The 13583-nt window shown below is 47.8% G+C and overlaps 2 protein-coding genes across 5 annotated transcripts; one reads left to right on the top strand and one right to left on the bottom strand.

The window, feature by feature from the left end:
- The first annotated feature begins 81 nt into the window (after positions 1 to 81).
- Positions 82 to 7492, top strand: chek2 (checkpoint kinase 2). 3 transcript variants are annotated; one of them, XM_083673684.1, is made up of 15 exons: positions 82 to 128; positions 487 to 734; positions 1055 to 1179; positions 1276 to 1408; positions 1607 to 1697; positions 2202 to 2298; positions 2467 to 2520; positions 3797 to 3861; positions 3984 to 4083; positions 4281 to 4367; positions 4941 to 5104; positions 5904 to 6019; positions 6195 to 6280; positions 7098 to 7169; positions 7264 to 7492. In XM_083673684.1, exons 2-15 carry the CDS (start codon positions 491 to 493, stop codon positions 7348 to 7350), a joined length of 1521 nt encoding a protein of 506 aa, XP_083529810.1. In that variant the 5' UTR covers positions 82 to 128; positions 487 to 490; the 3' UTR covers positions 7351 to 7492. The 3 variants fall into 3 exon arrangements, with proteins under 3 accessions (XP_083529810.1, XP_083529812.1, XP_083529811.1); XM_083673685.1 differs by lacking the exon at positions 82 to 128 and having other exon boundaries at positions 188 to 734; XM_083673686.1 differs by lacking the exons at positions 7098 to 7169; positions 7264 to 7492 and having other exon boundaries at positions 6134 to 6224.
- A 31-nt stretch (positions 7493 to 7523) lies between these two features.
- On the bottom strand, positions 7524 to 12245 carry gstt2 (glutathione S-transferase theta 2). 2 transcript variants are annotated; one of them, XM_083673688.1, is made up of 5 exons: positions 12060 to 12245; positions 11002 to 11089; positions 10108 to 10231; positions 9564 to 9740; positions 7524 to 7809 (listed from the first exon to the last, which is right to left on the bottom strand). In XM_083673688.1, exons 1-5 carry the CDS (start codon positions 12169 to 12171, stop codon positions 7669 to 7671), a joined length of 642 nt encoding a protein of 213 aa, XP_083529814.1. In that variant the 5' UTR covers positions 12172 to 12245; the 3' UTR covers positions 7524 to 7668. The 2 variants fall into 2 exon arrangements, with proteins under 2 accessions (XP_083529814.1, XP_083529813.1); XM_083673687.1 differs by having other exon boundaries at positions 10108 to 10258.
- Between the last annotated feature and the right edge of the window lie 1338 nt (positions 12246 to 13583).

Raw genomic sequence — 13583 nt, forward strand, 5'->3', positions numbered from 1 at the left:
TGTGGATACTCCTAAACGTCTCGTTGGCTGGTTAGAAGGACTACATTTCCCATTATGCCAAGGTTTCTCTCCGCTGACATCTGGGCAAAACCTCCACGAGTTTACCTTCAGCAGCGAGTCTGAGTCTGGTGAGTTCTGTCTGTCTGTTAACCTGTCTGTCTGTCTGGTCCCTATCTCAGTTTGGTAACCTGTGTCTCTGTACGGTACGCTAGCTAACTGCGCTAGCCTGCCGAAAACACAATTAAATGGAAAGGTTTACGATGTTCTGAGGACTTGTTAAATGTAGCAGATTTATGTGAGTGTAGTAGCAGCTACCGTCCATAGCTAGGATACATCTGTCGATTCTCCATTAGTCTAACTAATTGACTGTACGTGAATTAATTGTCCAAAGCATGTAAATGCGCAATTAACCTTCGGATCTGCGCACTGGACACAAGCCTCATTTAGCTGCAAGCGTTGTTGAATTTGTGATTTTCTGTTACTTAGAACCATGTCCAAAGAAAACCCAGATACCGGGTCCCAGTCCCAGTCCCAGTCCCAGTCCCAGACCCAGTCCCAGCCAAGCGGGTCCAGCTCCTCTTCCGCCCCGGGTTCAGCCAGTCAGTCGTCGTCGTCGGGGACCCTGAGCTCGGTGGACACCATCCCGGTCAGAGACCTGGCCTCCATCCCAGAGGAGCCGGACCTGCAGCCCTGGGGCCGCCTGCTGCCCATGGAGAGAGGCTTCAAAGCCCACAGTGAGTACTGTGACCTCAACCTACCTGGAACATTAGTAGCTCTGTGTGCCAGAATAGCCCACGTCCTGTTTCTGTAGCTTGAGGCAGCTTGTCCCCTGACTCTCTGGCTACCCATTCATTGTATACTGTATATAGTCATCGCTCTGTGAGGGTTTATGATGTTGACTGTAAGATTCTTCATGTGTGTCCATTCGTGCCAGTAACTGTGTGTGTGTTTCCCAGGCCTGTGTGGACCAGCTTAACCCTCTGTAACCCTAACCCTCTCTAACCCTAACCCTCTCTAACCCTAACCCATGGTGTGACTGATGCTGTGTTTTCAGACTGTGTTGACCAGGAGTACACGTTTGGCCGGGACTCTAAATGTCACTACAGTTTTGATGACCCTGTTGTCAAAGCCTCTCCCTGGTTTGGCACCTACAGCAAGAAGCACTTCAGGATATTCAGGGTAGGTAGCTAGTCAGGCTAGGCTACCTAGCCAGAGCGTTTTCATTCCTTGGTTGATGTTGTTGTGTCAGTGTTGCTCCGTCCCTCCCTGCTGCAGGAGGACAGGACTGTGTACGTTGAAGACACCAGTGGCAACGGAACCTTTCTTGATGGGAAAATGGTTGGAAGAGGAAAACGGTTGCCTCTAGCCAACAACGCAGAGTTAGCCCTCGCTGACAGCCGCAACAAAGGTACTCCTAACCCTCAAACCCTAACCCTCTAACCCTAACCCTCTCTAACCCTAACCCTCTAACCCTAACCCTCTCTAACCCTAACCCCCCCCCCTTTCTCTCTAACCCCCCCCCCCTCTCCTCTCTCTCTCTAACCCCCCCCCCCTCTCCTCTCTCTCTCTAACCCCCCCCCCCCCCCCTCTCTCTCTCTCTCTGTAGTGTTCGTCTTCATAGACCTGATGGCAGATGAACAGTCCAACCTGCCCAGAGAGTTCAGTGAGAAGTACCTGATAACCAGGAAGATTGGAGTGTAAATCAACCGTGTGTGTGTGTGTGTGGGGTGTATGTGTGTATAGTTGATGTTGCTGTGTGTTCCAGGGGTGTGTGTGTGTGGGGTGTATGTGTGTATAGTTGATGTTGCTGTGTGTTCCAGGGGTGTGTGTGGGTGTGTAGTTGATGTTGTGTGTGGGTGTGTGTATGTAGTTGATGTTGTGTGTGGGTGTGTGTTCCAGGGGTATGTGTGTGTGTAGTTGATGTTGTGTGTGGGTGTGTGTTCCAGGGGGGTGTGTGTGTGTAGTTGATGTTGTGTGTGGGTGTGTGTTCCAGGGGGGTGTGTGTGTGTAGTTGATGTTGTGTGTGTGTAGTTGATGTTGTGTGTGGGTGTGTGTTCCAGGGGGGTGTGTGTGTGTAGTTGATGTTGTGTGTGGGTGTGTGTTCCAGGGGGGTGTGTGTGTGTAGTTGATGTTGTGTGTGGGTGTGTGTTCCAGGGGGGTGTGTGTGTGTAGTTGATGTTGTGTGTGGGTGTGTGTTCCAGGGGGGTGTGTGGGGAGGTGAAGCTGGCGTTTGAGAGGAGTTCCTGTAAGAAGGTGGCGGTGAAGACCATCAACAAGAAGGACTTCCCTTCTGTCGGGGTGAGGCTCCCTATTCTGCTGTAGACGTGTGTGTGTGTGTGTGTGTGTGTGTGTGTGTGTGTGTGTGTGTGTGTGTGTGTGTGTGTGTGTGTGTGTGTCAAAGATCATTTCTATTCTTTTCTTTTGGCAGTGTTTAAAAAACATATTTTTGTCTTTTTGAAATAATAGACTGCAACAAGAAATGCTGAGCGAGAGATCGAGATCCTGCAGAAGATTGACCATGTAGGTCAGAGATACCCTGGAGTTAACCCTAACCCATCCAGACTAGTTAACCCTAACCCATCCAGACTAGTTAACCCTAACCCATCCAGACTAGTTAACCCTAATCCATCCAGACTAGTTAACCCTAACCCTAACCCATCCAGACTAGTTAACCCTAACCCATCCAGACTAGTTAACCCTAACCCATCCAGACTAGTTAACCCTAACGCATCCAGACTAGTTAACCCTAACCCTAACCCATCCAGACTAGTTAACCCTAACCCTAACCCATCCAGACTAGTTAACCCTAACCCATCCAGACTAGTTAACCCTAACCCATCCAGACTAGTTAACCCTAACCCATCCAGACTAGAGTTAACCCTAACCCTAACCCATCCAGACTAGTTAACCCTAACCCATCCAGACTAGTTAACCCTAACGCATCCAGACTAGTTAACCCTAACCCTAACCCATCCAGACTAGTTAACCCTAACCCTAACCCATCCAGACTAGTTAACCCTAACCCATCCAGACTAGTTAACCCTAACCCATCCAGACTAGAGTTAACCCTAACCCATCCAGACTAGTTAACCCTAACCCTAACCCATCCAGACTAGTTAACCCTAACCCATCCAGACTAGTTAACCCTAACCCATCCAGACTAGTTAACCCTGCTGTGTTCATCTGCTGTTTCTGTACATTATGGATTCATGTTTGTTTGACTTATACGTCTGTTCATCCCCCTCTCCTCCTCCTCCCCTCTCCTCCTCCTCCCCTCTCCTCCTCCTCCCCTCTCCTCCTCCCCTTTCCCCCTCACTCCTCCCCTTCCTCCCCTTCTCCTCCCCCTCCTCCCCTTCTCCTCCCCCTCTCCTCCCCCTCCCCTTCCTCCCCTTCTCCTCCCCCTCCCCCTCTCCTCCCATCCTCCCCCCTCTCCTCCCCCCCTCTCCTCCCATCCTCCTCCTCCCCTCTCCTCCCCTTCTCCTCCCCTTCTCCTCCCCTTCTCCTCCCCCTCCTCCTCCCCCTCCCCTCTCCTCCTCCTCCCCTTTCCCCCTCACTCCTCCTCCTCTCCTCTCCCCCTCACTCCTCCTCCTCTCCTCCTCCCCCTCCCTCCTCTCCTCTCCCCCTCTCCTCCCCTCCTCTCCTCCTCCCCTCCCTCCTCTCCTCCTCCCCTCTCCCCCTCTCCTCCCATCCTCCTCCTCCCCTCTCCTCCCATCCTCCTCCTCCCCCTCTCCTCCCCTCCCCCTCTCCTCCCATCCTCCTCCTCCCCTCTCCTCCCTTCTCCTCCCCCTCTCCTCAGCCCTGTCTGATCAGGACAGAAGACTTCTTCCACACAGAAGACTCTTATTACATCGTTCTGGAGTTGTGAGTGAAGAAGACTCTTATTACATCGTTCTGGAGTTGTGAGTGAAGATGTTAGAAAGGCTTTTATTCAGCAGCTAACTGTTTATAGTTATGTGAAGTGTGTGTGTGTGTGTGTGTTTCAGTATGGAGGGTGGAGAACTGTTTGACAGGGTCAAAGCTAAACAACAACTCAAGGAGCCAATTGCAAAGCTGTATTTCTACCAGATGTTGAAAGCAGTACAGGTAACCTGACCTAACCCAAACCTGACCCAAACCTGACCCTAACCTGACCTGACCCTAACCTAATCCAAACCTGACCCTAACCCAAACCTGAACTGACCCTGACCTGACCCATACCTGACCCTAACCTTACCCTAACCCTTACCCGACCCTAACCCGACCTTATTTACTACACGTCCTCTATCTCTCTTCTTCTCCAGTATCTGCACAGTAACGGCATCGTCCACCGGGACCTGAAACCTGAGAACGTTCTTCTGTCTTCTCATGACGACGTCTGTCTCATAAAGGTAACAGCTCTCTACCCCAACGTGCTATACTAGCACTAACATGCTATACTAGCACTAACATACTATACTAGCACTAACATGCTATACTAGCACTAACATGCTATACTAGCACCAACATGCTATACTAGCACTAACATGCTATACTAGCACTAACATACTATACTAGCACTAACATGCTATACTAGCACCAACATACAAGCAGTAAGCTCCTCCACCACCACCAACTACACCACTAACAACACCAACTACACCACCACCAACTACACCAACACCAACTACACCAACACCACCAACTACACCACCACCACCAACACCAACCATCATCATCAACAACAACAACCATCACCACCAACAACAACACCACCACCTCCACCAACACCACCATCAACAATAACCATCATCATCAACAACAACAACCATCACCACTTCCACCACCACCACCTCCACCAACACCCATCACCACCATCAACAATAACCATCATCAACAACAACAACCATCACCACCTCCACCACCACCACCTCCACTTCCACCATCACCACCAACACCAACATCACCACCACCTGTGTTGACAGATCACAGACTTCAACCAGTCCCGTATCGTGGAGGAGGCGTCTCTGATGCGGACGCTGTGCGGCACGCCCACCTACCTCGCCCCCGAGGTCTTCACCCACGCTGTCACCACGGGTTACGGCCCCGCCGTCGACTACTGGAGTCTCGGAGTCCTGCTGTTCGTCTGGTAGGTGGTCATGTGACCTCAGCTGTTCGTCTGGTAGGTGAACAGTCTGCTGTGTGGATTATCTCAGACTGCTGTTTTTATAAAGGGACACTTCACCATTTTCTTTTGTTTGTTCTTTTTGAATATGTTTTTAGGGCATTTCTGCTTTATTGGGATAGAGACAGTAGAGATTGACAGGAAGGATGGGAGAGAGAGAGGAGGGATGACAGAATCGAACCAGGAACCTTGCGATTACGTGGTAAGCGCATTAGTGTGCTACGCCACTAAGTGCCCCTCCAAAATTGCTGTCCAGATCACACTGTGACAACATCGATGTATTTGGGGGTCATATGGTTTTGAAAACTACAAGCAGCTTTAGGGGGGGAGTGAGCCCGCCGTTCTGAATTAGCGGCTTCCTGGTTTGATTAAAAGGCCATTTCCTCTCATTTGTTCTCATGTTTGTATATTTCGATAACAAAGAGCTGTTGAGTCATTCAGCCTTTAGCTTTGGTGTTACCTGTCTGTTTGCCTGCAACAGTTACCTGTCTGTCTGTCTGCCTGTAACAGTTACCTGCCTGCCTGTAACAGTTACCTGTCTGTCTGCCTGTAACAGTTACCTGTCTGTATTTCTGTAACAGTTACCTGTCTGTATGCCTGTAACAGTTACCTGCCTGCCTGTAACAGTTACCTGTCTGTATTTCTGTAACAGTTACCTGTCTGTCTGTCTGTAACAGTTAACTGTCTGTCTACCTGTAACAGTTACGTATCTGTCTGTAACAGTTAGCTGTCTGCCTGTAACAGTTACCTGTCTGTCTTCCAGCCTGGGAGGTTACCCTCCGTTCCATAAGGACGTGGCCCAGATGTCTGTCAGAGACCAGATCACTCAGGGCATCTACACCTTCATCCCCTCCAAATGGGACAAGGTCTCCAAAGAAGGTAAATATAATTACCCCACCCTCTCACTAACTACCCCAACCCCACTACAACTACCCCCCCCCCTCATGAACTACCCCACTACAACTACCCCCTTACATGGCTGTTTTCCTACAGGCTGTAGATTAGGTTTCCTAGGTTATGTCTGACCCAAGGATGACATGTTATTGATCCTCAGCCAAGGACCTGATTGGCCGGCTGCTGGTGGTGAACCCCTCCCAGCGTCTGACCATCGATCAAGCGCTGCAGCATCCCTGGATGATGGTGAGAGGCCTGTTACCATGGTTTCCTTACCATGGTGAGGGGGAGTAAAGATGGTCCAACTGGGTCTGAGGGTTGTTACCATGGTTACCGGGTCATGGTGTTGGCCGATTGATCATATAGCAAATAAAATTTGCTATAAAAACTTTCTTCTTCTCTCTCTCAACCTGTCAATGTTGCTTTAACCAATCACATTCCATTTAAACATCAGGTGGGCGGGACATTCTAACTGAGTTCATTTCAGCAGTTTATTCATGGGAACATTTTTAGTTGAATATTAAGAACATATCAACAACATGATGGCGTCATGAATACCTGTTGACTGGCGGTTAGTCGAGGACGGTTTAGTTGTTTTGATGACTAACACTTAATCTGACGTGCAGTCGCCCATAATCACCATCATCATAACAATAACCTTTTAGGACTGAATATTGTTGATGGAACAGGTTTTGACCGTTGCCATGGTGAAGCCTCACGTCTATGAAGGTCAATAATAATAAACTCCCTCTGGGAGATTAGGGTTAGGTGATCAGTTAGGGTTAGGTGATCAGGTGATCAGTTTTACCTTGATGATGTTAGGGTTAGGGTTAGGTGGTCAGGTGATCAGGTGATCAGCTTTACCTTGATGATGTTAAGATGATATTATTAATAATATAGACGATGATATTACAATAATATCTTGTAAGATGGCAGAGCTGCTGATGGTTGAAAAAATAACAAACTGAAACGCTGTAATCTAATGGGTTAGGGTTGGGGTTGACCCCTGGGTTGGGGTCAGGGTCGTGACCCCTGGGTAATCTAACGGTGGTTCCATCTGCAGGATGCTGAGATGAGGGCGACGGCCAGAGACGTCATGTTCCCTGACCAATCACACGCCTCCCCGGACGCCATGGTAACACACTTCTATGTTGTTGTAGTTAGCACAGATAGAGTTGGTTTAACTGAATGGCATGTTGTCTTACTGTACTGTGTGTGTGAGACTCCAGGCCTCCAGCAGCAGGAAGAGGACAAGAGAGGAAGACAAGGAGGAACAGCCGTCCAAGAGGAGAGCACCCCCCCCCCAGAACACATGACTTAACATCCGTTCAACGCTACATAATTCCTTCTGAGTCAAAAGTACTGTCAACCAATTGGATTCAGTTACCTCTGGTTTTTGTATATAATTGTTTCTGTACATTTTTGTATTGTTATGGAATAAACCAACTTTATATTTTTCATTGTCTTTTTTTAATTGTTTGTATCCCAATATCACAGATTTTACATCCATAATTCTTCACAGTTGTTGATTATTGAAAAGCGGTTATTTTAAATATCTCCATGTTCTGGAATCCTGATTATAATCAGACCTGCTCCTTCAGTTAGACAGGAACTGTGGTAAGTCTCTCTCTCACTCACAGCTTGGCCGTGTCTCGAAGGCGGTAGAGAACGCAATGTGCCTCATCGAAGGAGTGTCTGAGCGCCGCCTGGACACGCCCCCTCCACCGCAGCAGGCTGGGCCGGTCCGTCAGGACGTCTCTGCCGCCACCTAGAGGCTGGAGGAGCAAAAATCATAACTACTATAACATTTACATTTATGGCATTTAGCAGACGCAAAAATCATCTATCCACCAGTCATCGTAAGATAAAGTAATCAATTCTCAGACCAGGGGCCATTGGCAGTCACAATGCTAGAAGAAGGACTTTTTTTTTTATTAACAGGAGAGAAACTTGTAGTGGGGGTGAAGAGGTCTTTAGGAGGGACCGATGTAGCCTGAAGAGATGGGTCTTCAATCTACGGCGGAAGACTGGTAGTGACTCTGCAGTCATGACAGCAGCGGGAAGCTCATTCCACCAGCAGGGCGCAAGCACAGCGAAAAGCCGTGACCGAGTAGTGCGGCTGCTGCATCCATGTAGAGGCGGCGGTGCCAGGCGGCCAGCCGAGGTGGAAGAGCGGAGTGATCGGGCCGGGGTTTGTGGGCTGACCATTGCTTGCAAGTAGGGAGGAGCTGTTCCCTTTGCCGCCTGGTAGGCGAGCACCAGGGTCTTGAATCTGATGCGAGCTGCTACCGGGAGCCAGTGGAGGGTGCGGAGGAGGTGAATGACATGGGGGAATTTGGGGAGATTGAACACCAGACAGACGGCAGCGTTCTGGATGAGCTGCAGAGGCCTGATGGAGGAGGCGGGGAGACCGGCCAAGAGTGCATTGCAGTAGTCAAAGCGAGAGATCACAAGTGTTTGGACCAAAAAGTGACAGGGGAAGGACATGATGTGACCACTTAGGTGAGATGAGGAGTCCTGTGCCTCCCCCTCGACCAGAAAGTCTAGAGGAATGAGAAAAGGAGTAGGCATCAGAGAGGACTGTCGGAGTAGCTGTGTTCTCTGGTGTAATCCATGTCTCTGTGAGGGCAAGGAAGTAAAGGGACATGAAGCAGGCGTAAGCTGAGATAGCCTCTGATTTCTGGACTGCTGACTGGCAGTTCCAAAGTCCTTCCCGTGACAGTGAGGTTGTAGTCAGTTGAGCATGGTGGGTACATTAGATTGGAATGGTTGCAAGGGGAGGCGTAACGTCGATGTGTCCTCCTGAGCGATGAAATAACAGGAATGGGGAGGAAGCACATTGTGATATTTGCCGGTATAGAGAGAGAGGGTTTGTGGGCAATACAATGTAGGTAGCACTCAATACACACAGAGTAGTGAAAAAAGAATCAAATAGAATAAAAATACTTAGTAGTATGGCCTTCCTCTCAAGCCTTCATCGATGGACTCCACAGATTGACTCCTTCGTCTTTGTGTCAGGAGGCTGTCGCAGAGGCGGTCGCTCCATGACCGTCAAGATAGAAATGCAGATTCTGTGATTGCTGATGACTAGCAGGGTAGCAGCCCCTCCCACCTGACGATCAGTTAACGACCAGACAGGTTTCACCACTCAATCCCAAATGTATTAGTCCTGGTCCAAGGTGAGCAGGAGTTAAATACCTTGCAGGTATAGGGTTAGGTACCTCTACCTAACCCTAACATAACTACTTAACCTTAACATAACTACTTAACCCAAAAATAACTACTTAACCCTCTACCTAACCCAAAAATAACTACTATAACCCTCTACCTAACATAACTACTTAACCCTAACATAACTACTATAACCCTCTACCTAACCCTAACATAACTACTTAACCCTCTACCTAACCCTAACATAACTACTTAACCCTCTACTTAACCCTAACATAACTACTTAACCCTCTACTTAACCCTAACATAACTACGATAACCCTCTACCCAACCCTACTAACTACCCCCCCCCCCTCACCTGCATCAGTTCACACACAGCCAGCAGGTCAGCCAGAGTGATGTCATCACCACAGAGGAAGGGCTGTCTCTTCAGGAACATGGCATCCATCTTGTCCAGCGTTCCTCCCAGCTCTGCCAACGCCCTCGCCACCTTCCCTTCCTCTGAGGGCTGGCCGCTCATACGAGGCAGCAGCACCTGTTACCACAGCAACACACACCTGTTACCCCAGCAACACACACCTGTTACCACAACACAGCCCTGTAACCCCAGCAACACACACCTGTTACCCCAGCAACACATACAGCCCTGTTACCCAAGCAACACATACGTGTTACCACAGCAACACACACATACAGCCCTGTGTGTATGTGTATACTGGAGGTAAGGCACCTACACAAAGACCCTGTGTGTGTGCATGTGTGTGTGTGTCTTATGTCCAGTATAAAGACCCTGGCAGCGTGCGGTCATGTGTGTGTGTGTGTGTGTGTGTCTTACCTCCAGTATAAAGACTCTGGCAGCGTGTGGTCGTGTGTGTGTGTGTGTGTGTGTGTGTGTGTCTTACCTCCAGTATAAAGACTCTGGCAGCGTGTGGTCGTGTGTGTGTGTGGTGCCAGGCGGTGTACTCGTCCACTCTGGCCCTCCTCTCTGGCTGACGAGGGTACCAGTGGTCAGGCACCTCTTCTCTGCTGGACAGGTACTTCAGAATGGCGTCACTACAACACCATGACAGAGTTACAACACCATACAACACCATGACAGAGTTACAACACCATGACAGAGTTACAACACCATCCAACACCATGACAGAGTTACAACACCATACAGTCTAGTCTGGTATTGTCTAGTATAATCTAATTTAATCTAGTCTAGTATTGTCTTGTGTAGTCTAGTCTAGTAGAGTATTGTCTACTATAGTCTAGTCTTGTGTAGTCTAGTCTAGTCTAGTGTAGTCTAGTCTTGTGTAGTCTAGTCTAGTCTAGTGTCGTATTGTCTAGTCTAGTCTAGTCCAGTCTTGTGTAGTCTAGTCTAGTCTTGTGTAGTCTATAGTCCAGTCTTGTGTAGTCTAGTCTAGTCTTGTGTAGTCTAGTCTAGTCTAGTCTTGTGTAGTCTAGTCTAGTCTTGTGTAGTCTAGTCTAGTCTTGTGTAGTCCAGTCTAGTCTAGTCCAGTCTTGTGTAGTCTAGTCTAGTCTTGTGTAGTCTAGTCTAGTCTAGTCCAGTCTTGTGTAGTCTAGTCTAGTCTAGTCTTGTGTAGTCTAGTCTAGACTAGTCCAGTCTTGTGTAGTCTAGTCTAGTCTAGTCTAGTATAGTGTTGTATTGTCTAGTCTAGTCTAGTCCAGTCTTGTGTAGTCTAGTCTAGTCTAGTCTAGTCTAGTCTAGTATAGTCTAGTATAGTATAGTGTTGTATTGTCTAGTCTAGTGGTCACTAGATGAATTAAAGCTTCAGTAGTAATCTTACCTCTCGGTCAGGATGAAACCATTGTCTACCATGACTGGAACCTTCTGCATAGGGTTGAGCTGTGTGAACTCTGGCCTGGTGTTTTCTCCTGGGTGGAAACAAACATGTGTTGTTGATGAAATTCCAGCTTTGTTGTTATTGTAGAAACTGCTGACCCAAATATTGCTGTACTGCACACACACAGATGTTTATATGTGGATGTGTCATATAAGAAGATCTTAGCACACAACAAACTATGCTACACCATACAAACTACACACTACTCTACACAACACACTACTCTACACACTACACAACACACTACAGACTACACACTACACAACACACTACAGACTACACACTACTCAACACACTACACACTACTCTACACTACACACTACACACTACAGTACAATACACACTACACTACATTTACATTTTAGGGTTAGGGGTATTTTTGACATTTAGCAGATGCTTTCATCCAAAGCGACTTACAAACAAGTACATTTGTCTAAAGTAAGTCAATCATCTATCCATCAATCATCATCAGCAACAATCTATGCTTGGACCTGGGGCCGCTGGCAGTCACAATGCTAGAATAAGTTTTTTTTAAATTTAATTTAATTTTTTAAATTATTTTTAAAATGATTTTTTATTATTCCAGTAGAGGACGTGTACAGAGGGGTAGTGGTACAACACACAGTAGCCGACTGGTGTTGTGATTCAGACCGCAGGCTGATCTCGCCTTGCCAAGTGGGACAAAGTCCAAAGGTAGTAAATTCAATGCGGGACAAGACTGACTGACTGACTGACTGACTGACTGACTTCAACGATACGGTTCATTAGATGAGAACTGTGTTTTTTAGCGACAGGATAAATCATTACCCGGAGCCAGAGCCTTTCTCTAGCCGTAATGTCGTGTCTGTTTTCTAGCGACATGAACAGAGCAGCCGTAGACTGACACCAGGCTGTCCAACGAAGCGAAGCTGTAGGAAATACATGTTGTTGTTGTGGTTGTTATTGTGGTTGTGGTTGTTGATGTGGTTGTTGATGTGGTTGTGGTTGTTGTTGTGACTTACCTTTCCGTAGCGCGACAGTTTTCACCGTGTGTGGGATTTTGTTGCAGTTCAGAAATATGTGCACAGCTCGACAAGGCTGTGACAGTAAGTCCAGATACACTTCTACAGCCATGTCAGTCCTCCTGTCAGTCCTCCTCCTGTCAGTCCTCCTCCTAGTCCTCCTCCTAGTCCTCCTCCTAGTCCTCCTCCTAGTCCTCCTCCTAGTCCTCCTCCTAGTCCTCCTCCTCTCAGTCCAGGGAGAAGCTCCTTACTGCGGAGCGGAGCGGGGCGGGGTTAAACATCACAGCTGTTATCATTGGTTAAACGGTCGATATGAAGTGTTATCATTGGTTAGGGTTAGGGTTAGAGAGTTAGAGGGTTAGAGTTAGAGGGTTAGAGGGTTAGGGTTAGGGTTAGGGGTTAGGGTTAGGGTTAGGGTTAGGGAAGTTTATATCTAGATTTACAATGACTGCTTAGTCTGTATTGCACTGGCCTATAGTATACCCTCCCTTCTATTACAATAAATCAAGGAGAATGTATACATTGTGTTTGTCCTTTTCTTTGTGTCTGAACACAGGGTTTAGGGTTAGGGGTTAGGGTTAGGGTTAGGGTTAGGGTTAGGGTTAGGGGTTAGGGTTAGGGTTAGGGTTAGGGGTTAGGGTTAGGGTTAGGGGTTAGGGGTTAGGGGTTAGGGGTTAGGGTTAGGGTTAGGGTTAGGGTTAGGGTTAGGGTTAGGGGTTAGGGTTAGGGGTTAGGGTTAGGGGTTAGGGTTAGGGTTAGGGTTAGGGTTAGGGTTAGGGTTAGGGTTAGGGTTAGGGGTTAGGGTTAGGGTTAGGGGTTAGGGTTAGGGGTTAGGGTTAGGGTTAGGGTTAGGGTTAGGGTTAGGGTTAGGGTTAGGGTTAGGGTTTAGGGTTAGGGTTAGGGTTAGGGTTAGGGTTAGGGTTAGGGGTTAGGGTTAGGGTTAGGGTTAGGGTTAGGGTTAGGGGTTAGGGTTAGGGTTAGGGTTAGGGTTAGGGTTAGGGTTTAGGGTTAGGGTTAGGGTTAGGGTTAGGGTTTAGGGTTAGGGTTAGGGTTAGGGTTTAGGGTTAGGGTTTAGGGTTAGGGTTTAGGGTTAGGGTTTAGGGTTAGGGTTAGGGTTAGGGTTAGGGTTAGGGTTAGGGTTAGGGTTAGGGTTAGGTAAGGAAAATGAGTTCTGCTACCCAAAGGGGTGAGCAGGAAGCACAGGCACATAAATTCTCCCATACACCTTCTTCCTCAAATAAGTAATTGGAACTTGTGTACTTTAACCAACAATGGCATCAGTGTCACCTTCCACGACATTGGGTCTCTAGGGTGTAGCTAATCTTAGGGAACGGTCTAGAGAAAAGATATCTTTTTCGATTCCGATTCCAAATTCAACGAATTTGTTGGAAGGACCATACGCCCATTATAATTCCATACATGCTAGTCTAAAGTGCTATCAATGGGGAAATACATTTATGCTATATTGACAAACAAGATACCCATATTTACACACATCAATCACAAACACATTCAATAAATAAA

Source organism: Argentina silus (assembly GCF_951799395.1).
Source record: "Argentina silus genome assembly, chromosome: 7".
Classification (NCBI taxonomy): Eukaryota; Metazoa; Chordata; class Actinopteri; order Argentiniformes; family Argentinidae; genus Argentina; species Argentina silus.